At 38.0% G+C, this 26,819-nt stretch overlaps 1 protein-coding gene across 5 annotated transcripts in view; it reads left to right on the top strand.

The window, feature by feature from the left end:
• caskin1 (CASK interacting protein 1) overlaps window positions 1-26,819 on the top strand; it is a 141,800-nt gene that overhangs the window by 79,868 nt on the left and 35,113 nt on the right. For all 5 annotated transcript variants that reach the window (XM_041996796.1, XM_041996784.1, XM_041996788.1 and 2 more), the window contains exons 3-10: window positions 7,549-7,646; window positions 7,874-8,019; window positions 12,142-12,237; window positions 15,238-15,368; window positions 19,092-19,200; window positions 20,736-20,844; window positions 21,600-21,694; window positions 23,242-23,359. In XM_041996796.1, the coding sequence (XP_041852730.1) occupies window positions 7,549-7,646; window positions 7,874-8,019; window positions 12,142-12,237; window positions 15,238-15,368; window positions 19,092-19,200; window positions 20,736-20,844; window positions 21,600-21,694; window positions 23,242-23,359 (902 nt within the window). The remainder of the gene's footprint in view (window positions 1-7,548; window positions 7,647-7,873; window positions 8,020-12,141; window positions 12,238-15,237; window positions 15,369-19,091; window positions 19,201-20,735; window positions 20,845-21,599; window positions 21,695-23,241; window positions 23,360-26,819) is intronic.

The following is a 26,819-nucleotide window of genomic DNA, read 5'->3' as shown; positions in this document are numbered from 1 at the left end:
AAGGAATGGAAAAAAGCGAGTGCTTTTATTAACACACAGTTGCAAAATAGCAACATGTACTTAAAAGAAAATGCCTGAAACAGACGCTGGTGCTGGGAGGTGAACTCTGAACTCGGTAATTTAAATAAAAAAATTCAATTAATTAATTAATATAATTGTAAACATTCATTTTTCATATTTATTAAGAAATATTAAGGGGCTTGGTATTTATTGCTCAGATCTGGTCCAAACTATACAGTTACTCTCAACAACAGTTATAACAAACTTTTTTGCTTTGAACACACAGAATTAGCTTTCTCTCTCTCATGCAGTTTACAACAACAACGTTGCAGCTTTCGTCCTCCGTCGCTCCACCCCTCTCACCATCAACACTAGCTTTTTATGCGTAATATGTTATTATTGCTAGGAGTGTTCATGGCTACAGCTGCCCTCTAGTGTCAGACACCAGCTTACGACTATGTTAGCATTAGAAACTCCTACTTTAGCATTAGCATGCTCCTGCAGCACTTAGCTAAACCACAGTGCTACATTTGCACAGTTTCAGCTGCTCAGATTCTTGGCTCCCGCCTGTGTTAGCATTTAAAAATCCTACTTTAGCATTAGCAGGTGCCTCCTGTAGCTTGCTAAAGCACAGGGCTACATTTCCGTGGTTACAGCTACACCCTCTTGTCAGACTCTTGGCTCCTGCTTGTGCTATTTTGATATTAGCATGTGTCTCCTGTAGCTAGCTTCACCACAGTGCTACATTAGCACTATTCATAGTTACAGCTGCTATTTGCTGTCAGATTCTTGGCTCCTGCCCGTGTTAGCATTTAAAAATCCTACATAGCATCAGTATGTGCCTTCTTTAGCTAACTAAACCACAGTGCTAATAGCGTATTTTAACTCTAAACAGCAGAGAGTATTGTTTGTTGTCAGTTAAGGCTACCTTCGAGAACTACACCTGTTAACTCCATTTAATTAATTAGTGAAAAGTTTTACTCGTTGCTTTGATGAGGTACTGCTACAAAACAACAAAATATTTTCTTTCATTAATAATTTGTATTATCACTAAATAATTCTCTAACATTAAATTATTGAAAGCTATGAACTGTAAGTTATGTTTTAACTACACGTTTCTTTGCAGCTAATCTGCTGATAGAAAGCTGTTCAAAGTGATGACTTCCTGAATCTGGTTGAATGAATGCTCAAAGGAGTGTGCAGCTGTTTCCTAAGCAGAAGGGAAGTTGTCTAGTGGAATCCCAAATATGAAAGATATTTAATTGACACTAAATGACAAGGAAATGACAGTACATAAAGCAAATCCCTTGCAACTTCATAAATAGAAAAGTTCATATAGAGTAAAGAAACTGAACAGTGTAATTTGATACATTTGTTTACATTATTCCTCCTTTCTCTTTAATTCGGCCTAAACCATTCGTACAGTAAATGTGGGCTGATGGTAACGTGGCTACTTTTGTCTGCTGCAAAAGCAACTCTGGTAGAAATTAATGCATCACTTTGAAGTTTAATTTAAAAAAGAAATGTTATAGGAGCCTGGAGATGTGACAGTAACAATGCACTGAGCGGATACAGAGGAAAAAGATTCACTTTTATAAAGTTGGGTAAAGGGATCCCTGTTGAGGTCTGGGAGTACATTACAGGAGATCTCCGCCGCAGTTATGACAGAAACACTGCAGAGAATGTGTTTGTGTCAGCAGAAGATTAGAATAACGGAGACCTGGAAGAAATATCAGAAGACAGGAGACTTTGTGGAAAATGAAGACCACATGCAGTTAAAGTAAATATACAGTATACCCTGACCTTTGAGCAACCAAGGCGTAATATAAAAAAAAAAAAAAATCTTAATTGTTATTCCTCAAGAACTTTAAAAAGGCCTTCTCAGTACTATATTCTAGACTTACTCCATGATGCTGAGCTCAGGTCATACCGTCTATTTACTGGATTAATTCTTGCTGCTGAATTGTGTAATTGCTTTTGTTGTCGTCACCACAGAAGTTATCAATTCAAAACTTTCGTAATGATATTTGTGTGGCAGAGAAGCATTTAAGAAGCTTCATATATACTCTGTTATATACTATATAACACTCACTTTAACGATTAAAGGAAAAAACGGTTTTTATCCAGATCATCAGTTTTATAAGAGTTTCTTCATTAATGTTGGCTGTTTAACTTCAGTCTGTGACGACTGGTTTTATTACAGAAATTATCATCACGGAGATGGTTGGTGAGATGATGATATATGAATTCTGCATTATGATCTAGAACATGGTAGAGACGATTTAGATGTACATTACATGCTGCATTTACTGACCATTGGACATCTGACATTTACCCAAGAGAAGGTCAGTTAACTCTGTTGATACAATACAGTAAAAATGGGCAAATTTCAGGCATTTAAAACTCACAAATGGTGATTAATCATTTTGAAATTATTTGAAATTTGTGATTAATTTGAAACCATATATGGTCATATTGCCCAACCCTAATGTGTCCGAATGCTATAAAACCAAAGAAAGCTGGAAGGAATGAAAGACTAAGCAGAGGCAGGAGACAGGTGTGATCACACAGCATGAGCCAGGAGCTGGTGCCCACACATATCCAGACACAAATATACCAACATCAACACATCTACGTCCAAACTACACCCAGCTAATGGAAGACAGAATGTCACTCTGTCCAGTTGGATTGTTGGATCTCTGTGCTCTTTGGAAAGCCTTGGAGGCATGAAAAATCACTCATTACTGAAAATGGGTCAAACCATGTGTGTCTGCGTATGCATGTGTGGCAGGTAAGGAGAACCTGCATAAAGCTTGCACAAAAAGCTGGATGTGTGTGCTAAACACTGGGGAGGAAATAGAAATGAACAGAAATCCAGAAACAGAGAGGAGCCGAGGAGAAAGACAAATTTAGACAGGATCAGATATGAGACGTCGATGAATAAACACGGGCAGCCGGTTAGAGGAGCTGAAAGGAGAAGAATAAAACTGAGTTTGTTTCTAAAACAGAAATCATTCAGAAATGACTCAGCAGGCCACATTAATGCACATTAATTATTGATCTGCGTGACAGTTTATGAGCAGCTTATGGTGTATAAAATGTGATTAGATTAATCAAATACAAACTGAATCACAGTCATCTCATTGTTTGTAATGAAGCCCAGATGTGGAGCTTCTACTGACACTAATTTCTCTGTAGTATCTTAATGAATCAGTAATGTGAAACAGCAGACGGAAACTGCAAAGAGAAGCAAATAGAAGAAGAAGAAAGAAGGGCGTTGGAGATGAAGAACAGAAAGAGAAAGGGGAGAGAAAAAGTCGTTGGGGTAAAGTCAGAATGTCAGGAGGGAGATCTGAGGAGATGTAGATGGAGAGAGAGAGAGATGGATTTGTGGAGGAGAGAACGGTATAAATACTGCATGTCACGTTTTACAACTTGGCAAAGGCAAGGGCTTCCCTTCACCTCCCCCCCATGCCTACACCCCGCTGACACACTCTCCAGGCCTACACACACCACACACAAATGGATGGATGTTTCACTCAGCCGACTTCGGCATTGTGTGACGACATCCCTGTGTAACCCTGGAGGGAATCGCTAGGTAAAGACAACACAGTAGCTGCTGAGTGAGATGCCTGTGCAGTGTTTATTCAAAGGTGTAATCACAACCCAGCTGAGGATGAAGTCGACTACAACCGTTCGTGTTTTTCCTGGATGCTCCGCCTCCCATTTGGCAGAACAAGACAGCAAGGCAGCGAATTTCCAGCGCGGCACTTTCACTTCCTCCTGTTATCTCTGCAGCAATGAATGAGTGAAAGCACTTTGAACCTCTTATGCAACGATCTATATGTTGTTCAGTTGTTGCTTTTAAAGCCAGTGTCCTTACTGGTCCCTTACTTCACCCTCAAACTGTGAATTTGCATTTTCTTCTCAATCTGTGACAAGTCCTTGTTGGGAGAAGAAGAAGGCACCACCTGTTTATAAGAAATTGAGTTCAAACAAAGAAATATAAACTGGAAAATAAGGTAGATTTTACATGTGCAGCCTTGTTTGGAGCATTATACAACAATAGAGCGAGGCCTGTGGCATATAAAGACACGGACCCCACCTTGTACCAAACCCGCCCCACCATGGATAAAGTTTCTCATAAAGTGTAAAATAGGCCAAAACAAACTCTTCTTGCCACCTGAAGACCAAGAATAATCCCAACTCCTTTCACCCATTTACTATCAACTACTATCAGCTCAACAGAAGCCATCCCAAAAAATGAAATGTCAAAGGAAATTCCTCAATTTTACTTCGCTGATTAAAAAGTGCAACTTTCAACATTTTACAATGTTTTGTTGGCTCCATTGAGATATAGAATATTTTATTTTGTTCAAAGTATTTATTCACCTTTTATAACTGTGTATTAGAGAAACTGGTAAGAAACTGAATTAAAAAAAATCTATATCATACTTTTCCACTGAAAATGAGTAATTTATCTTAAATTCTGTCACTATTTTCTTTATTTGCACCTCATTCTTTTCACAGTACTATTTAAAACCATAGTTATTTGCAATTTACATATAATTATTGTTTAATTATTATCTGACTGACTTTTGCACCAAGTGGTGATCTCTGCCACATCCTTAATTGGAAAGATTAAGGCTTTGGTTGATGCCCTTTTTATACCCAATCCTGGCACCCTCACCAGTTAATCTGATGGTTGTAGTATTTTTCGGTTTCTACCTACTCTCTATCCATCTGGACATCTGATCAATAAAAACACCATTTCTTATATTTGCTCTTGTTATATAAAGATTCAAGATTGCCTTGAAATGGGGTTTGTATTTGTTAGACTGTTTCTTGCTTTTGCATCTTACCTGCTGGTGGATTTTTGAGAATCTTCTGGTAAGTGCTGACCGGTTTTCTGAGGAGCTCCAGACCCGGTCAAGCAAACAAGATGAATCCTCCAGTTGCTTCTTGCGCAAAGCAGGACTGAAGCAAACACTGATAACAGCTCCATTTGTTGCACTTTTTCTTTAGTTTCCACCTGAGAAAACATCTCCAGATTCAGTCAGAAACAGCTTGACAGATATTAGGACAAGTTAAAGAACCTTTACTTTGATACTTTGATATAAAGACAAAGACACTTTGGGAAATTTCAAAGAACAGTCAGTCTTTGTTTGCATCATCAGTTCCGAGCAAGATTTGCAAACGGTTCATTTATTTATTTTTTATCTTTAACCTTGCATTCTTATTACATCAATAAACACAGATGATACTGGGCGAGGCGAGCATATTTTAAAAAACAATATGTAGAAAATTTGTCACATGACAGAGCAGCTGTCTGTGAAAGAGCAGGAAGGCGTTGCGTCTGATCTGATGTGTGTTAAAAAGACTTGACTGTGTCCTCGGGCTATGTTGCCTTCTCTTCCTTACACTGTTACTTATCCATCACGGCTGATGTATCAGTCCCATCTACAAGACACATGCCCTCTGGCCTCAAACACACAATCACTGGATTCTCTACATAATACAATACCTCTTCTCTTCTACGTGCCATGTATATTCCTCCATTTTCATCTCTTCCTCCCTCTGCTCTATTTTGCAGCTCTGCAGTAAAGATACACATTAAATGTTTGATCCTTAATCCTCAGCTGTTAAATCCATTTGTCATGCTAAGCTTTGCTATTACCACTGACCTGTGAGTGTGTTTTTATGGGTGAGTATGGTATGCGTGAGTGTGGACCAGATTTTACATCATCTGATCCCAAAACCTCAGCCTGGCAATTTAAAAGCATGTTTGCACTTTTTTATGTCCATGGTTTGTTCATTTCTGTAGATTAATTCAGTTTCAACATTGTAATTATTGACTTATTAATTTAATAATCATGTATTTTACATTAGTCATGTGGAAGGTGTAAATTTGTCTTTTTTCATAACTGTAGTTTAATACTATAATTAATTCTGACACAAACTGTTCTGCAAGACTTTGGCCATCTTGACACATTTCACCCAATTCTTGATTTCTTTTAACCCATAAGAGCCCGACATGACATATTTCTCACATACATTTTCTGTGACATTTTGCTTCAATTCATGGTATAAACTTTGCTCAAAATCCTCTGGAACACAATCTGATACTAGTCTTCTGTCCCCTAATAGATACCCAGAAGCAGAAAATCACATTATAATATTTTTAATGTATCATATGGTAATAAATGGTAGATATCCCTCCCAAAATTTTTTTAATATTTTTGTTACATTTTGTTAAAGGGCCAAATAAAGACTTCATATTTTAAAATTGGACTTTTCTTACCATTTTTTCATGGGTTGGGTCTTAATGGGTTAAATCATAAATAGTTTTCCTTAAAAAGAAAAAACAAAACATGTTTTTTTGCTAATTGTTGTTGTATTTTTTGTCTGTGCAGTTTGAAGGTGCAGATTGTTTCATGGCTGTAGAAGATGGCTCCAAAATGAAAATCTCAAAATTTGCATACCTTAAAAAATATAGCACTAATAGCAACTTAATGTAAAAATAGAAAACAAAAAAATTAAGAAAAAATGCACATTGAACAGATAAAAAGACAGAATCTCCTGTTGGAGCCCTGGACCTCTTTTACACTGAAAAATGACATACTGATGAACTTATAATAAAATGAGTACAGGAGATTTGTTAAGATGTGTAAATATAAACTAAACTAAATGCAGATGGCACAGAGCACAAATAAATAAAATTCTAGTTAACCTGAATTAAAAAAGAAAAAACACATTCAGCACATTTTTCCTTGGGAATGATGCAGCTGTAGCTCTAAACCTCTATGAGATCATAGCACAGCACTTAAACTTCATCTTTGAACCAGAGTTTGTGAGATCAGTAATATTACTCATCTAATTTCATATTGTGGCCCCACAGGTTGGCAGCTGTGTTAGATTACATAACTTTGACTATGAACTATGACTCTTGTCATAGGCCGATTGATTAAATCCATTGATGCTCTTCCTCATTTCAAACACAGCCATCATCATCAGTATTTAGATCTTTATTTGGACCTCTGCTGTCCCCATAGATGCTTCAGTTCTAAGTTTTCAACCCCTGCGGTCTTAATATTCAAATTCTGCCTCCCAGACATCATTTAGTAAAGCCTCCGAGTTGCCATCTACTTCATGTGAAGTTTCAGGTACATTATTATTATTATTATGGATGCCCTGTGGTTTCCAACAGAAGCATCACTTTCACTGTTGCTAGATGACCAATCGTCTTCCTCAGGAGGCAAATATTCCCTCCAGAATCAGAGATGGCTGATAGCAGAGAAAGAACTACATCAACAGTTGTTGCTGCTTTCTCTGAAATCCACTCTGCGTCGCCGAGCTCTTCCTCATCGACTCCGTATGGCGTCTTTCAAATGAAATCTTTCACAGGAAAAGAAATAGAAAAAGATAAAAATATCTAATGTGATGTGATGGGAACGCCTGGTGGAGATGACACAGGACGACCTTGATGATGTCACATGCCAGAAATATAACCACCGTGCGTGTGTGTGTGCGTGTGTGCGTGCACTACAGGTTTTCTCCACTGCATCATGCGGCTCTTAATGGGAATCTGGAGCTCATCTCTCTGTTGCTGGAGTCCCAGGCTGCTGTCGACATCAGAGACCAGAAAGGTGAGGAGCAAACGCACACACACACACACACACACACACACACACACACACACACACACACACACACACACACACACAAAACAAAAAATCAAGTCTACAGTATGCAGGGAGGTCAGCTGCACTGTGTGCCTCCTTCATGTGCAAACACAAACTCATCCGTCATGATACAGTGGGATGCAGAAGCCCTTTGTGTTCACATCGTGCATGTGTGTGCCTCGGTGGTGCAGGTATGCGGCCGCTGCACTATGCCGCCTGGCAGGGGAAGGCGGAGCCTATGAAGATGCTGCTGAAGTCAGGCTCATCTGTCAACGGCCAGTCAGATGAGGGGCAGATTCCTCTACACCTGTCAGCACAACATGGCCACTACGACGTGGTGAGTGACGTCTGCACCTGCTGATCGCTGATTTATGTTCTTGGGTTTTTGTCATAGTCTTGGTTTTTGATATTTAGGGTTATGTTTAGTTCTTTGTTGCTTTTTGGTTCCTACTCATTAGTTCACCTGGTCTGATTTGCTCATTCACCTCACCTGTGTCTAGTTAGACCTTCACTGTATCAAGGCCATTGGTTTCAGTTCCTCCTTGCCAGTCCATTGTCTGCTGTCCCCCAACGCACCATGACATGACTACCATGAATAAATTAAAATCCCATTCAAATTAATCCGTTATATGAGCCACACCAGTCCAATTAATAACCAAAATGATAAGGAAACCAGTGGTTTCTATTAAATCTTCTTTTTGAGTCAATCCTCGACCCTGAGCTGCACGAGGCAACAGTAGAGAGAAAAAACCTCCATCAGAACCACAACCAGGAAGGCCGGCCATCTGCCTAGACCAGTTTGAGGTGGAAAAGACTGGAAAGAGGGGTCATCAAGCGCCATAAATCTAAGCCAAGAATACCTGCTGAAAAAGAAAATTGAATCACTAATTAATTAGAACAATTTCAGATATTTATTCATGAAGAATAAAGAGCAAAACATAGAGGAAAGGGCTTGGTGCATTATGGGAGATCCTCCAGGAGCCTCAGCCTATGGCAGCAGAACTAAAGGGATGGCTAAGGGTCACCCAAGCCAGCCCTAACTATAAGATTTACCAGAAAGGAAATTTGAAGCCTGATCTCAAAGGTAGAGAGGGTGTCTGTCTCCCAACACCGAACTGGGAGCTACTTCCTCGGAGAAGGGTCTGATAACTCAAGGTTCTGCACCCCAGTCTAGTCTTGGAACCTCTAGGAACCACAAGTAAACCTGCAGCCTGAAAGAGAAATACCTGTTTCGAACTATGGAAATATGAAATCTTTCAGACGCAATGGATCTTGGTCACTAAGGATTTGTGAGGAGAAGAATTCCAGTTTTAACAGGAACACAATGAAGATCAGAACCCATCAGAACCTTCGCTGAAGCATTTTGAATAAGTTGGAGATTTTAGGACAGGGCTACCAACGTTTGGTCCTGCGAGGGCCACAGTCCAGCGGGTTTTCCATGTATCCCTGCTCCAACACACCTGACTCAAATTAATCAGTCATTTGCAAAACCTGTTAGGCTGTTAAACCCATTTAATTTGATTCTACCCGCTAGATGTAGAACCAAACTGAGTAGCCCTGCATTAGGATCTGTAGGCTTCTTGTTTTGCCTCTCCTCCCTCCTCCTCGCAGTCCTGCTCTGCTGCATGTTTAGGGGTGCAGCAGTGAAAAAAGCCCCCCACTGCACCACGCTCCCAACATTGTTCGCTGTTTAAACCAGTGTTGCTCATATCCTTTAAAAAGAAAAAAACAAAACAAAAAAACTGCTTTCAATATGAACCAGTACACCACACAGTAATAAAAACACTATTATTCACCAGGCTTCAGACACAAAACTCAAAAAGAAAGCTAATGTTCCTCTCTGTTGTTTTTGCTACTCTTTGCTAGCTTGTTAGCCACATGTTTCTGCTGTTCATTTTCAAATTAAAGCGAACAGTTCAGACAGATTATCTCTATATGTCGACTTACAACAAGCTAATCCATGTGTTTTCATTATTTTATCTACACACTACAACAACTGACTAATTCTAACTAGAATCATCAGTAGCTGTGTTTCCATTACAGTATTTTGCAATATAAAAGCAATATTTCTAAACTTCGACAAAGTTCAATATGATTTGCAGGTGTTTCCATTGAATGGTGCTTAGCGTATTACCTGTCCCGCGAGACTCCACTTTGACAGGGAAGGAGATTTCTAATTCGTTGTAAAATTGCATTTCATTGTTGTTTGCTATCACCGATGACGGTTATATATTTTTTATTGTTTTTAAAAAGATTTCTGTCTCCTCCTGTGTCTACTGATACCAGAACATTTGAAATGAACTGGTCATGTGACCAAACCACGTCCAGGAAAGTGTAAATGCGAAAAAAGTGTGTTTTTCAGTACAATTTTGCGATAAACTTTTATATCGACATATCTGAAAAACCACCTCATGAGATTGTAAAAACTTTTTTAGACATTTGAGAAGTTTTTCGAAATGTACACTACCGTTCAAACTTTTGAACGGTAGTGTAGGTGTTTCCATTACCGTTTTTTATTGAGATATTTAGGTTTTGTGCAATTCAAGGAATAATGGAAACGCACCTTGTTTTATAATCCCACCTGTTCTCACATGTTTGCAGCTAAGATACTTTGAACTGTTATTGATCCTGTTCCTCTCTTGTAATAGAGTAAACTCGGGACCTCAGGTTTCTTTCTTTATTACTGATTGACAATGCACAAATGGATAGAAAGAAAAAAATGAAAGTGTCTAAAGACACCAAAAACATGAAACAAACGTCCATGTTTTAGGCTTTCCTAATTTAAAAAATGTAGGGGGTATACTGCAGTGCTGCTGCAGGTTTGGCAAAACAACAACAATGAAAAATAGCAAACTCAATACAGCAGTGAACGTACCCTGGAGGAGAGAAGTGTTCACAAGCTCCATGGACGAAGAACCACTGCTTCCACTTGATTAAATAAACATGATTTATGCAGGGTAACAAACTGGGGCTGAAGCTTGGATTTAATCCTCAGCTGCTCCCAGTATGCAAAGGACAAATAAATGGAAATTACAAAAGCTGAAAGAGGAAAATGATTAATTTCCAGTGAGGACAAAGGAAAATGCTCGAATATGAGAAACATTTGCTTTAAAAACAAGGGGATGAAGGACTTCTTTTATGTGAGGCAGGGAACTTATATTTGGCATATTCTCCTAACTTGTTCTATTTTTTTGGTGCGTTTGGAAGCTGAAAGTCATTTCTGTGGTGTAAAATATGAATCCTCTGGTTTGTTATCACAATATTCTACTATAATATCAGATTTCTTTTATAATATATGTTAAACATGGCTAACAGGCCTAAAACCATTAAATAAATGCTTTAATTTAGTCATACAACGTTGTTAAAGGTACTTGACTTTAATGTGACACAGATAATGTGTTTTCTATCCTCTGTCTTTTCATTCTTTTACAAAGCACAACATTAAAATGTGTATGAATGAGTAATGTGCATGGCTGTACTGCATTATGTACGTTGGTCTACAAGATGAAGAAGAAGAAGATTGGGAGTAAAAACCTTCTATTTATGTCACAAATGAATTTTTAAATACTGTCAACGTATTATTTTAAACACTGGGCGTGCTGCTTTCAGTACAGATGGAGCACATTTCTCAATGTAATCTAAAAATGATGTGGTAGTAACATAACATAACCCCAGTGGTTTAGTAAGTAAAACGTATTCATCTTGTAAAAGGAGTCGTAAAATATTATTTACACTTAAGTCACAAAGCTGTGATATTACAATGGGAACAATGATTGTGTTGTCATAGAAACACCAACCAGTCTGTGGTGGAAGGATTGAGTTTCAGGTAGTAAACATTTAAGATTTCAGGCAAGTTTTGACTTAGAACTTTTATATATTTTGTTTAGCTTTAGTCTTCTGTGTTTATCTTGCTTTCTGTTTTGTTTTGTAGACTCAGTTTCCTCCTTTGCGTATTGTTGCATTACATTGTGTGGTTTTGACCTTTCTTCAAATAAAACCCAAATTCTCCATAATTTTAATGACTGGAGCTAGCAGGTTCCTTCAGCTACAGCAGCTCTGTGCTATCTGTCTTTTAACTTTGGTTTAATCTGTCTGAACTATTAAGATTTATTATATCAAAAATGGACTGACATTTAAGGTTGTTCTGTCACCTGTTACATGTGTTAGAGGAAAATAAAAAAAGCTTAATGAAACAGTTGTACTGTGGTAATGAACACACATGAAACAAGAAACATGGTTTTTGTAAAAGTTTGCTAAAGTTTTTGCTATGAATATAAGTGATAAGGTCTAAATTTAAGCTATATTTTCTCTTCGGCTCTCTACAATTTGTGTGTATATTTGTCTTCATGTGAATATTTCATAAATGTTTTACTTTGTCTTCAGCTCTTTCCAGTCACTTTCAATTGTTGGATGGATTTTTTTCTGATGTGTCTGTTTGTGTTTGTGTTTTCGACCCCAGTCAGAGATGCTGCTGCAGCACCAGTCCAACCCATGCATTGTGGATAACGCAGGGAAAACGCCTCTTGACCTGGCCTGTGAGTTTGGCAGAGTTGGGGTAAGAACCGTTAAATAAATATGTAAACATGTGTTTTTATTTAGAAACTATTGGGTGAGCCAACCATCAGATAAGATGTGTGTGTGTACAAGTAAACGTGTATAAATGTAGTTTTTTTTGTTCGTACAGCACCGGTTTCTGGAACTGACACATGGTGTGTTTTTTTTATCTTGTTTGAGCGACCCTGACCAGAGTACTGCCCTGTATGGTTTACGTTTCCCTGCTCCAGCGTACTTGATTCAACCCTGAAGCTTGTTATCAAGCTCTGCAGAAGCCATTTAATGCCTGATGTGTTTTGAGGCAAGGAAACATATAAAATAGAGTGCACCTACTGTCCAGATCCACATGCTGATCTACAAGGCACGTTTGTTTTTTTTTTTAATGTCAGAAAACTTAAATACTTCGTACACATCTGAATGTTTTCTTTTAACTGACTCAATTCCCAAAATCAATGCTGTCGAATCAGGGCATGATTTAAATAAACCACACAACTTATATACAAATGCTTTTACTGTTTAACGTTAGCTGAATTAGTTCCATGTTAGAATTACTTTCTCCATCTTCTTCCAGGAGTCTAGACCAAGTGGCAACCTCGGCCTGTAAAATGTGAAGACTATGCAGAAGTGCAAAAAATTGCAGTTCACCCCTCATCCACTAGGGGCTCCAAAACAGAGCAAATCCCCATAGACTCTTATGTTAAAAAAGACCAACTTCACAGCAGAAATAAACATGTTTAAAGCCTGGTACAAAAATCCATTTTAGGGTTAATAGGTCAAGTTTACCTTCATGACAACTGTGAGGGGGGAGATTTTTTTTTTTTTTTTTTTTTTATAACTTATCCTTTTGGATGTTATTTAATCTTAAAATTTGGCATAATTTGGGGCGTGATTGACAGGTATCCAATATCCGTAGCAAGAAGGGAGAGTGCAGCACAACTGCGGTTTTTAGCCAGCTAACAGCGCGCCTTAGCTTTAGCCCGCCTACCTCCGTTAGCTGGTTAGCTACCATTTGCTACCGTTAGCTTCTGGTTAGCTCGGTTAGTTCGGTTAGCTCTTAGCTACAGGCAGCTCGGAGTTTGATGGCTGTCAGTCATTCACCCCCACCTTCACAGTCCCCCTCTCAGCTCCACCTCTTTGCCCAATTTTGAATTTTCTGGGAATGACAACATGTGTGACGCTGCCAAGATGGCAACGGTGGGAACCACCCAATAAGCTTCAATTCAGCTCTTCAGAAACCTACGGGTAACGTCACGGAGGCTCCATCCATCTTATATATGCAGTATATGGTCTAGGCACAGCACTGTGCATTACTGCCTCTCACTGTCAAAAATACTTCACTACTACTATTATTCTCTGTAGTCTACGGTATACACTACGTGACCCAATGTACTGGGACGTCTGCTTTCATACTTAAGGCTGTTTACGTTCAGCATTGAATAGCCAAAGCCTTCTGTCCATCCTCTGCTTTGATTTTGTCTGTGTTTCACTACATTTTTAGAGAAGATGTTACACAAACGCTGCAAACAGAGCAGTACCACTAGACTTTATGACGGCAGTGCCGCAAAGTTTAGCCCATCTGCAACCAGTGAAAGGACCAAAGAAGAAAAACAGGCCAGGGAGCATTTAATGGCTGCACAGACCAACTCCATCTACTGTGTTCCCTCTTTTAATGTCTCTTTCTTTTAATGTACAGTTTCACATTTTCTTTCCCTGTTGCCTTGTTTGCTGGACCGGGCCATTTCTGTCTCTGCACCTAAATCGTGGAAAAACTTCCCTTTGTCCATTTTTAAAACTTGTCTTAAAACTCACTTTTACTCACTGGCCTTCAACCCAACCTGAGACTTAATCTTACTTGGTTTTTTAATTTTTTTCATTTATTTTTATTGTCTGGATTAGATTTTTTTTTATTTTTATTTTACCATGTTTATTAAATTTTCTTCATTTTAATTGTTTATGTTATTATTTTTATTTATGCTTTTATTTTACATATATTGGATGTTCAGCACTTTGTTCAGCTGTGGCTGGTGTTAAAGCGCCTCATAAATACAGTGATGATGATGATGATGATGATGGGGGTGAAGCTGTTTGAAACTGAAGTCCGAACTTGGACGTGAAGTCTGAACTCTGCACTGCCCTCTAGTGGACTGATTGTCTAATAACCATGCCTTCATCGAAAAAGAAATCGATGAAGCTCAGAGACGTACCGTTCTGGTGTTTTGGAAGCTGTATAACTGGTTCTGGTGGAACTTCTTGATCCCCATCTATAGTCCCTTACTTTTGTCTATATAGCATTTATTATGATACAGACCAAAAGATTAAATAACTGATTATTTTTTAATTATTTCTTTGAGAAATGTTCTTAAATTTTCAAGCGAGCAAGTTCAATCATCGTTAGATTTATGCAGTTTGTGGAATCGATTGATCTTTTGCCACCTTGATATGATTCATTTACATTAAAATGAATAAAAAAGAATATATCCTACATTTCTCAAATAAAGCTTTATAAGTGCTGTCAAAATAAACATTTTAATGCAGAGGTTCATCTGTGAAATTAACACGTTAATCTTTTAACACCTAAATGCAAAAAGAACAACGTTTTTATTATTACTTACTTCACATATTAAAAATCTGAATTTGACATGATTTTGGTGAGAGAAGCTGATTTTGGTCATGTAGGGGTTTTGCTTTGGGTGTGTGTGACAGAGAAAGAGTTGGTGGGTATTTTTTTCTTATTTTATATTCTCTTTCATTTTCAAATATTGTTGTTTTTATGCGCATTTTATTACGTAAAGCACTTTATGCTACTCGTGTATGAAAAGTGCTTTATAAATGAGATTTTATTTGATTCGATTTTGTCACAGAATCTACCTAAACCAGTTTTTCCTCCTTATTTGTAGTTTATAGTTTATATAGGTTTCTGACAGTCTTCAAGCCTCACATTTAGAAGAAATACAGTGATTAAAATGCATTTCTCTTGCTCCTTTTGTACATGTGTGTTTAGGTGGTCCAGTTGTTGCTGTCCAGTAATATGTGTGCTGCTTTGCTGGAACCTAAAAAGGGAGACACCACCGACCCTAATGGGACATCTCCACTCCACCTGGCTGCCAAGAATGGACACATAGACATAATCAGGTACACACATCCATCTTTCCATCTCACAGACACACAAGATAATGACTAAACCACAAGGTTTAAATATCCTAGCTAATAAAACTAACGTGTAACACAGCAGGACGACAATATTATGCAAAATCCTCCTACTTTTACCTCTCTATAGAAGTATTATAGTTATTATAGTAGTTATAGCTCATCTCTGTGGGGATTTATATCTAATTTAGTGTCTTTTTGCAAAACTCTTCTCTTAAAATCCACTCTTTATGTCATCGCTCAGTCACTTTCTGTGCAACTATGTGTGTGTCGATGTATATACTGAAAAAGAGACACTGAAGGATGAAAGAAAATATGAGGGAGAGCAGGACGGAAGAAGAGGGAAGGGTGGAAAAATAAAACGAGATAGAAAAAAAAGAGAAGAAGTGAGGGGGAGAATAAAGCTTGTCAGTTGGTTGAGTAAAATGTGCTTCTCAAGTAGCAACACTGATGAATGATGCTCATTAGACATGGCCAGCAGTCCTAAAAACGCCCACTAACAAAAAGCTAAATTAAATGTGTTTGGCAGCTTTTCTCTTGATGAACTTCCCTCTGACCATGTCATTTTATTCCAGTACAGACTACTTATCAACAAATAAGTTTATATGTAAACAAGTATGAAAAAGAAGGTTTTATCTCAGGTGATGATAAGACCACAAGCTTCTTACCAGGTCTTAAAATTACGTAAATACAACCTTAAGCTGAACAATACTTTCCACATAACGCTATGTTGTTATTTTACACAATCTAAGCCAACATGCAAAAGCAGTGTCTAAAAACAAAGTACGTGATTACAGAGCTTGTTGAACTGCTTTTAGTAGCATTAACTATTTTCTGTAAAACATTATCAGTGTCATATTGTTGTGGTGGTATCTTGGTCCACTCTTCGTAAAAGCTCAGGTCACTGGTTTCTGCACAGCCCTCCTAAAGGTAGGGTTGGAGATGTTTTCCAGGAGCATTTTTTACTATTTGCTTAAAATCAACTTCACACCCCATTGGCTTCCTTGGGTGACCAATGAGAGCAGACTATACAGCGCAGCCTGCAAACACTTTCAACATGGTGGAATAGATCATTTTAGCTGTATCTGACTTTCCCATACTTTACGATACTTCACACAAAGATTATAGAGATGTAAATGAAAAGGCAGCCATGTGGGACCAGGGTGGATTTGTCCGAAGTTAGGCCCTGGATGAACCCAGGGCTGACTTTTTCTTTTGTACTTTTTCTTTTTGAGTCAACAGCAAGATTCTTTCAATTCGAGCAGAATTTTGACTCTTCTGTTACGGACTGGTTTGAAAATGTCAAAATTCCCTCTAAAATAATGACCAATCAAATTTCTTGGAGAAATGCGATCCGAGAGTGCGACGTGCGACACTGCCGCCGTCGCTGCTGTTTGTCACCTCCCGTGTGTTTGGTTTCACCAGGGTGGCGATGACTTTCGCCTGTTGCTGTTGTTGGTCACCCCCCTTGTATCGAGCCCATAACACAAAATTAAAAAATGAGTTACTTGTGGAACAAAAAGGACTGAAAAAACACCATGCAATAACTTTAACCGGCCTTTTCTGAAAGATTGGTTGGCGATGTGCCTTTCAAACTCAACTGCCATTTGACCCTACCCCTAAACCTCCTAAATACAAATCGTTTGTTCTCAGGCTTGGAGCACTTGTTGAGGCAATGAAGCGAGAGCCAGAGCTTGGCTAGCTTACTACATCAAATGGCAGTAGAAACTTAATCACAAGGGACATTATGGCAGAAAAAGTGCCTATACTGGGTCGGAAAAGAAACTGTTTTGGAGAAGGCTACTTCCAAGAGAAACGCTGAAGTAGAGCCGAGCAAGGGCTCTGTTACTTGATAGGTAAGATAACTAAATCTTTATGACTTTTGGAGAATATTAATTGGATTCCTACATTATGTTTTCATTTAACAACAATTGACAAGAATCTAGCTAGTTAGAGAATAAAATGAATTGGACGAACTGCTATGTTAGTAATACTAAACCGTTTGTTTCTACTGGGCTAAGTTTGCTAAGTCTGTTGTCATGACAAGTTGGTGCAGAAACCTGTTAGTGTGACGGGGTTCGGCGTCAAATTGGCAAATGTGTGAGGCGAACAGACTGTGCCCAACTGCAGTCACAGTATTTCAAACGTGTTTGAATTTTTCAAAGTGAATCTGGCAGTGTGCGCTGTTTACAAACTCAACTAAAATAGGTTAGCGTATTGATGCTGCCCAGCACTCATGAGCCCTCAGGAACAAGCATTGCGCATTTCTGTGCTTTGGAGGCTTCGGTGGGAAATCTGAAGAAAGGGGTTTGGACTTCTGTGTATTTTTAGAATGTAGCTTGCTCAAACCATTTTTCCAGGATCTCCTACCCTATCTGTAAGATCTTAACACCATGATTCTTTTCTTTATCAATAAGTCTGTTGTAGTTATTTTGCTGTCTTTAGGATCATTGTCCTGTTTCATGACCCAGCTTCAGTGGGTTTATCTGTCAGACAGATGGCCTCACATTTTACTAGAATACTTTGCTATACAGAGGAATTCATGGACCGGTCAATGACTATATGTCTGCAGAACATCAGCTCTCCACCACCATGCTTCATAGATGGTATGAAGTCTTTGTGCTGACATGCAAATGTGCTGCAAATTATAAGGAAACATCTCCAGTTTGGTCTGGGCTGTCCAAAAGCCATTTTACAGAGTCCTTGAGGTTTGTTCAGATGCAGCCTTGCAAATCTAAACTGTGCTTACATGTTATTTTTCGAGAGAAGGGGCTTTTTCCTGCAACCCTTCCAATCAATCAGTTGTTAAGTCTTTTTCTAATTGTACTGTCACAAACTTTAACATTTAACAAGCTAACACAGGCCTGGAGAGTCTGAGATGTAGCTCTTGGGTTTTTTTGTATTGCCCAGTCTGACTCTGGGGTGAACTTGCTGGGATGTCCACTCCTGAGATGATTGACAGCTGTCTTGAATGATGGCACTTGAAAAGCCTGGAAAAGTTAATACACACCTGACAATTGCAGAGCAAAAACCTGCCAAAACATCTGCTTTTATGGAGATGTTTTGCTGATGTTCATTTAATCAAGTACATTTAATTAGCGGCACTTGCCAGATATATATGCTCTTACTTCATGCGGAAGCAGTAGTGGTAGACTAATTTTTTTGAACAAATGGCCTCTGAATTTTGGCTTAATTGTAACACCTTTTAAAGACTAGATCATAATTTTATTATCTAACAAAAAGTAAAGCAATGAAAGAGAGTGTACTCCCATTTCAAATGATAGTATGGCTCACACAAGGTAAACTCAAACCAAACAGTGTAAATATTTTAGTCTCCTTAGGCTCTATGAATCATTTATAAACCAATAGATTTAGCAGAAAAGCAGTTATACTCCGGAATGATGAACTATCTGTCATTTCAGTAGCATTTCAGTCATGCCCTGAAAATAAAGTCTAAATGAATATTCCTAATGCACTGGTATGCACAAGGCAATGATGTATTGGTGAGAACTGCCAAGGTATGATTGCAAAACAGAAATTATTTACTTTTTTATATAAAAACACAAGAAAAAAACCCCTTCTTTTTTACATAAAATCAAAGCATACCACACAAAACACCTCTCTTCTCTGCTTTTTGTCCTTGCTTTATTCTGTTTATACCACCACCTTCCTTTCTTAACTCACTGTTTTTATGCCTCGTTCTCTCAGGCTGCTCATTCAGGCCGGCATCGACATTAACCGGCAGACCAAAGCGGGCACTGCCCTGCACGAGGCTGCCCTTTGTGGAAAGACAGAGGCAGTGAGACTCCTGCTGGACGTGAGTGGAACTTTCATTAAAACTTTCCTGCATTGAAAACTGGGGCAGCCCTGACATGTTGGCTCTAAAATTGGCCTGCATGTTTGTGTTACCATGTTTAGACAGATCAAATATACCAAGATGTCAAGAATATTTTAGACTTCGCCCACAATTTTACCACAACAGATTCATTTTTAATAAGTTTCTATCTGTCAAAGTTTGTAAAAAGGCTTGCACAATAATAAACTACAACTAGTTTAGAAACTAAAACATTATGTGAGTTAAGGCAGCTGCACACTGTCCGATTTTAGATTACTTATAAGTTCATTACAGTGAGCCACAGGCATATGATGATTTCGTCTCAGGCTCATGTATGAGCTGATCAACATGGCATGCCACACTATGTTCCTGTTGGTTGAATCAGAATACAACTTTTTTCAATAAGAAATTTAATGAAAGTATGGCAGTGAAGCCAATTCAGTGGACCTCATTCTGTAATATGTAACACATGCTACGTAGTATGAGACTGAAAGCCAAGTCAAGGGTAGTATACAAATAAAAGCTTAATGGGAAAATAATTCACTCTACTGCTCCTGTTTTCAGACCATCTAATAGAATAACAAACAGTATAAATTAAATTAAATGAATGAAAATACTCTGTCTCAGAGGGAAATTGCAATTATGTTATATTATTATTTTTTCAATTATAAGAAATAGTGGTTAATTAACAGTTAATGTCTTGTTTTGGAGCATGATAAATGCTGGCAGGGATAATCACGGTTACCTTTATGTCTTGCAGTGAATTTGAAGAAGCCTCTGTCTGAACACACTCTATTCAGTAATAATCACAATAAAAATATTCATAGATGACCTGGGAAGTATTACATGATTTAGATGGTCAGTTGTCGTCTGTTTTGGAAAAGTGTGGAAAATCCCTTCATCCTCATGTGATAAAAATGAGCCCCAGTTATGAAAAATAAAGCTCAACAGCAAGAGAGAAACTGTGCTAATGGCCCACAAGATAGTGACATAATAAGGCCACGAGGTTTATGAAAACAAGAGAGCCAATATGTTTTCATGGCTATGTGTCCTCTAGCATGAGAAACTAACTGTCATTAAGATCTCCAACTGCGAAAGGCTGTGAGTCTTTGCCCCGTGGTGCTTTTGGACTGAATTCATCTTTGTTCATTTAGCCTACATTTGATTCCACACATCTGAATAGGATATTGCTCCCCGGGTTTCAGTCCTCTTGGCTGAAAAATATGGTACGGCTGGATATTTAAAAAAAGATCCACCGGAGTTTAGATTTATTTTTTGTTAGCATCACTCCCTGAAATTCATGTAGGTTTTAATTGGTCTTGTATGAATGAATATACAAGGGTTTTTGTCATAATTGGTCATGTTTATAGTAAAGAACTTTTGTTTTTCTTTTAAAATAGAAACTACCTGTGTGAAGTCTTTTTCACATCCTTAGTTTAGTTCTGCTTGAAATAAAAAAAAATGACAAATGAACAGAAACTGGGAAAAAAGCAGTGTTCCATTATTTTTTCTTACAGAGTGGTATTAATGCTGCTGTGAGAAACACGTACAGCCAGACTGCGCTTGACATTGTCTACCAGTTCACAGCAACACAAGCCAGCAAGGAGATAAAACAGCTGCTGAGGGGTAGGATTGGATGGATGGATGGATGGATGGATGGATGGATGGATGGATGCATGGATGAATGGATGGATGGATGGATGGATGGTAAACCCAGATCTCTGTTGTTGTTGTTGTTCTTCTTCTTCTTCTTCTTCTTCTTCTTCTTCTTCTTCGGTTGGCATAAAACAAATTGGTGCATTACTGCCACCAAGTGTTGTGGAATGTGGACAGAGCGTTTCCACGAGCCTAAGTTATTAAAACATAGTTGACGTTGCTGCCATCAAATTGAAAATGAGCTAATATTTTCCAAGAAATTGTAAAGTGTCTCAGTTTCAGCAACTGATATGTTATTTATGTTCCATCTGGAATAAAACATGGGTTTTGCATTCTGCTGTTATTAAAATTTTAAATGGCGTTATGGTCAGAATGAAATGAGAAGACTGAAATCACTCATTTGACATTAAAGTAAATACTAATATAGTGCTAGCAGCTCACTAGCGTAGCTCATCACCAAGACAGGAAAGTGTAAATTCATAATAATGAGCAAAGTTAAAGCACTTCTGTTGGTACAGAGCTGATAATAATATCAATCTTACAAACTCAGCATTGTCCAATGCAGAAAAGTAAATACTTTTCTTGAATTTTGACTTAAAACTTTGCATAAGATAATTACAACGTGAAAACATATTTTTAAGCTGCAGCATCCTGTTAGGACAAGAATTTAGTTAATAAGAAGCATTTTTACTGTATATTTTACAGTATAATGTACGGTCTTACAGATGCATCAGCAGCGCTGCAGGTTCGGGCTCTGAAGGATTACTGCAACAACTACGACCTGACCAGCCTCAACATCAAAGCAGGAGACGTCATCACGGTAACAAGCACAACGTCCCTTTTTAAGATATGAATCCAAACACAAGAGGCCAGAGTACATGGTTGTCAGTCCTAAGGTTGGGTGATGATAAAGATGTTGATAATGATGATTAGGTACAATTTCAACTATTAATTTTTTCATTCATGCATTAGAGAAAAAGTCAATTCTTTCAAAAGTTAAATGGTTTTACAGCAAGGTTTGTTTTATGCGCTGCCTGTAAACCTCCAGCGGTAAAATGTGAAGACTATGCAGAAGTGCAAAAAATTGCAGTTCACCCCTCATCCACTAGGGGCTGGCTCCAAAACAGAGCAAATCCCCATAGACTCCAATGTTAAAAAGACCAACTTCACAGCAGAAATAAACATGTTTAAAGCCTGGTACAAAAAAAAAACATTTTAAGATTAATAGGTCAAGTTTACCTTCATGATAACTGTGAGGGGTGGTGAATTTTTTTTTATAACTCATCCATTTGGATGTTACTTATTCTTAGAATTTGGCATAATTAGGGGCATGTCCTTTTGATTGACATGTATCCAATATCTGTGGCAAGAAGGGAGAGTGCAGCACAAACGCAGATTTTAGCCGGCTAACAGTGAGCCTTAGCTTTAGCCCGCCTACCTCCGTTAGCTGGTTAGCTACCGTTAGCTTCTGGTTAGCTTGGCTAGCTCTTCTTTTATTTAATAAAGATCTTTGTACTACTATCCGTAGTATGATTAATTAATAAAAAAAAAACGTCAGACTAGTGCCAGTCAGAGCTCCAAAATTAACTTTTGTCTTCAGGCTGTTCAGGTGACTTTGGGCAGTTTTATGTTGTGTCCCACTTTTAATCATTTGTCCCAAAGATAAAATAGTTTATTTACTTATTCCTTTTGCGGCAGTCTTTACATTGTATTTTTCCTCGATCTCCAGCAACTCATGACCCAATGTTTTGTATTAAATAGTAAGAAAGTAAAGTAAGCAAGCAGCTGAAAGAGATAGATAGATAGATAGATAGATAGATAGATAGATAGATAGATAGATAGATAGATAGATAGATAGATAGATAGATAGATACATAGATAGATAGATAGATAGATAGATAGATAGATAGATAGATAGATAGATAGATAGCAATCTTAAAGTGGTCAGAGGAAATAACGACACATAAGCTGTTGTCTTTGTGTAAAGTAACCGAGACAAACATTCTGTTTCTAAGTGCTTGCAGGTAGATTTTAAGAATTCTCGCTGCCTTTTTGGTGAGATAACTAATGAATATGCAATAATGAATAGTTTCAGCATCATTTACTGCAAATATGTTTTACAGAAACACATGCTTGCTTGATACATCATTTATGAATATTTATGCAAATTTATTCTGCCTTTGGGTACTTATTACAGTAGCAATGAATCCAAGCAGGGCCTGTGTGTCCTCCCTCAGGGTCTGAAGGAACAATTAGGCTTTACTGCTGACGGTCTCAGGGGATTTATTCCAGTTTGTAAGCAACAGTGTATCCTAATTCACATTTGCCAAACTTAACACTGTTGTTGTAAACATTTTAACTACCCAGGTTTTGGAGCAGCACCCTGATGGACGCTGGAAAGGCTGTATCCATGACAACAGAACGGGAAATGATCGAGTGGGCTACTTCCCATCCACCCTGGTTGAGGTCATCAGTAAGAGAACAGGTGTGTTTGCATTCCTCTGTGTGTGTGCGTGTGTGTGAGTGGGTTTAAAAGAGCTAAAGTGTGTTTGATGTATTTAACCTGTTTGAGTTAAACTTAGAAGAACTGCAAGAAAGAGATTGAGTATGGAGAGAGGGAATTAGCTTTTTTCTAAAACAGCTACACTATCCCAATAAAAAGTGCTCAGAAAAACTTTCCTGGATAGAAGCTAGAGTAAAAATCGTATCAAGGGAATTTAATTTCCTTTATGTTACATACAGGGAAAAGATAACTGTGATCATCAAAGTGGTGCCAAACAGCCAGCCTTCACCACAGAGTTGTTTAATTTGTAGTCCAATCATTGTGTTTTAAGCTACCTTAGTAGCACTTTGGACTGTAGATACATGCAGGTTAAGTTTTTAGCTTGGCCAGTTGCAGGCGCTGTTAAATACTAAAGGAATTTAGACAACATATTCTGGGTCAGCAATTTTAGCATTACTTGTTTAATGTTTTGGGAAAGTATAGGTAAAACTAAATATAAAAATGCAACAATGTTTTTTAGCAATATCCTCATGTGTGAGGTCAATTTGAAACCTTTTATCGAAGCTAAAGTATATCAGATCATGTACAAGGAATTTATGAAATAATAAATAAATAAAAAGATCTATCTAAACGTTACCAGGACTTAAAATTAGTGAAATATAACCTCAGATAAACAGGAACACATGATATATGACACAAGGTGCATTTCCATTAACTCTAGAATTGCTCAAAACCTAAATATTGCAATAAAAAACAGGTAACCAAAACACCTACATTTCTAAAACCTCTCAAATATTGCTAAAAAAAAGTTTTTACGCTCATGAAGTGGATTTTCAGATGTGTCAATATAAAAGTATATCGCAAAAGTGTAATGGAAACACTTTTTCTGCATTTACACATCCCCGGACGTGATGTCAGGTGTCACATGACCAGTTAATTTCAAATAAAGATGGTGTGGTATGAGTAGATGCAGTAGGAGATGGAAATCTGCTATCCTTGATGGCAAACAACAGTGAAATTCAAGAGTTTTACAATGAATTAGAAATCTCCTTCCTTCTAATAGTGGAGTTTCGTGGGACGAGATTTTACCCGAACAACGGCTAATGCGCTAAACACCATTCAATAGAAACACCTGCAAATCAAAATTTGCACTTCGTCAAAATTTTATAATTATTGCTTTTATTTTGCAAAAATACTGTAATGGAAAAGAAGCTACAGTTTAAAAATGAAGCCACCCTCACTGTTTCCACAGGAATTAATAGTGTCAGTAACATCCAGGTGCTGCTAATTAAATACATTTAGTTAACTGATCATCATCAGCATAAGAACCTCCATTAAAGCAGAGGTTTTGTCGGTTTCTTCTTAGTCTTTATTTAACCAGGTTAGTCCCGTTGAGATCAAAGATCTCTTTTTCAAGGGAGACCTGGTCAAGAGGGCAGCACCATAGTTACATACTGTAGTTTACTGCTGTGGAGTTGGTGTGTCAACACAATGCCCAGGAAGAAATCATCAGCAATGATCTCAAAGAACAATTGTTGCTGATCGTCAATCTGGAAAGGGTTGTAAGGATATTTCCAAACTCTTTGAAGTCCATCATTGTACATTGTTCACAAGGTTAAAAGATACAAGACTGCTTCCAAGCTGCACCAGCAATTTCAGCCCAAGATCAGACCATGCAATGCTCAGAGAAACTGCATCATCTCACACTCTCCAGGACTCAGTTAACATGTTAAATGTTAAAGTTCATGACAGTCCAACAAGAAAAAAACTGAACAAGGATGGCACGTTTGTAAGGGTTGCAGGAGAAAGTCTCTTCACTCTAAGGAGAACAAAGCAGCACAGTTTAGATTTGCTAATTTTAATCCGAACAAACTCCAAGGCTTCTGGGACAATGTTCTTTGGACAGACCAGACCAAAGTGCAGATGTTTGTTTATGATACACCTCATACCGGCTGCTAAGCATGGTGGTGGAGGGATGATCATTTGGGCTTGTTCTGCAGCAACAGGACCTGCACACCTTGCAGTCATTTCACTCTCTGGATACCAAATTATTCTAGTGTCAAATGTGAGACCATTTGTTTGACAGCTAAAGGTTGATCGCAGCTGTGTCCTAATTCAGGATCTGAGCACTTCGAAGTGCAGATTTGTCAGCAACATTCATCACTGTGGTGCGCCAAGCACTGTCCCATTTGGAAGGAGCCCCTTTATCCACCCTATAAATCCGCACTTTGTTTGGCCTGAAACGAAGGCTGCTGGTGATCATCCTTCAGGGCCTCTTTTCTCCCAGAATTGTGCATAAAATGGTGGCAAATGAGCAACCAAGCTCAAAAGAGTATGTTGTTTTTTGTTGTTGTTGTTGTTTTTTTTTTTGTTTTGTTTTGTTTTTAACCACACTTTAGTAGAAACGTGACAAAACCTAGTACATTAAAAACATGTTTGTTAAACAGGGGCATTAAAATGGAAAACAACAGAGCCTCAGACAGTTTTTTGTTTTTTTGTTTCTTTTACATTATTACCAGGTCGGTGTTAACGTTCACTGAAGTGTCTTTGATATACAAACAGTAATTTCAGAGGTTTAAGTGATTCAACATCTTATGTTGCTGCTAGGTAGGTACGTAGGCTGTCCCATTTCACGAACATTATGCGAACTTTGAAGTGTGCAGACTATGTAGGATACTCCGTAGCAGGGGTGTCAAACTCCGGTCCTTGAGGGCCGATATCCTGCATGTTTTCAGTTTATCCCTGATCTAACACACCTGAATAAAATCAAATGCATTCAACAGCTTCTTTTCAACTTCTTCACAATAACCCATTAATTTCAGTCAGGTGTGTTAGATCAGGGAAACAATGAAAACCTGCAGGATACCGGCCCTCATGGACCGGTAGTCTGGACCTATGTAGTCTGCACACTTTGAAGTCTGTAGACCCTGAATTGGGACACAGCTAAAAACTGGGTCATTAAACAGGACAATGATCCCAGACAGAGCAGCAGATCTACGGCAGAATGACTAAAAAATAAAATAATCAAGGTGTTGATATGTTTCAATCCAAGTTCAGATCTTAACCTAAATAAAATGACCTACAGAAAACCTCAAAAAACTGAAATGTTTTGAAGAGACTGGATATAAATTTTCAGAAACAATGCAACAACTTGATCATGATGTAAAAATTATTGTTTTAAGTTATTGCTGCTAAAGATTTTACAAGTTATTGAATCATTAGTCTATTTAGTTTTTCTGACACTGCTTCTCCATTTTGGCTTAATCTTTGTCTACACAACACAACATGTGTCATATGTTGTTTATTTGAGGTTGCATTTACCATTGATATGGATTTTATGATATTTTTCAATACCTTTCTGTACAGATAGATATTTTTAACTTGTTTTTCTTATATTGAAAAAGACAAAGCTAGAAAGCTAGCCAGAAAAGACAAACTGTGT

This window comes from Melanotaenia boesemani, chromosome 2 (assembly GCF_017639745.1).
Source record: "Melanotaenia boesemani isolate fMelBoe1 chromosome 2, fMelBoe1.pri, whole genome shotgun sequence".
NCBI classification, from domain to species: domain Eukaryota; kingdom Metazoa; phylum Chordata; class Actinopteri; order Atheriniformes; family Melanotaeniidae; genus Melanotaenia; species Melanotaenia boesemani.
This window is presented reverse-complemented; position numbering and strand designations above follow the sequence as displayed.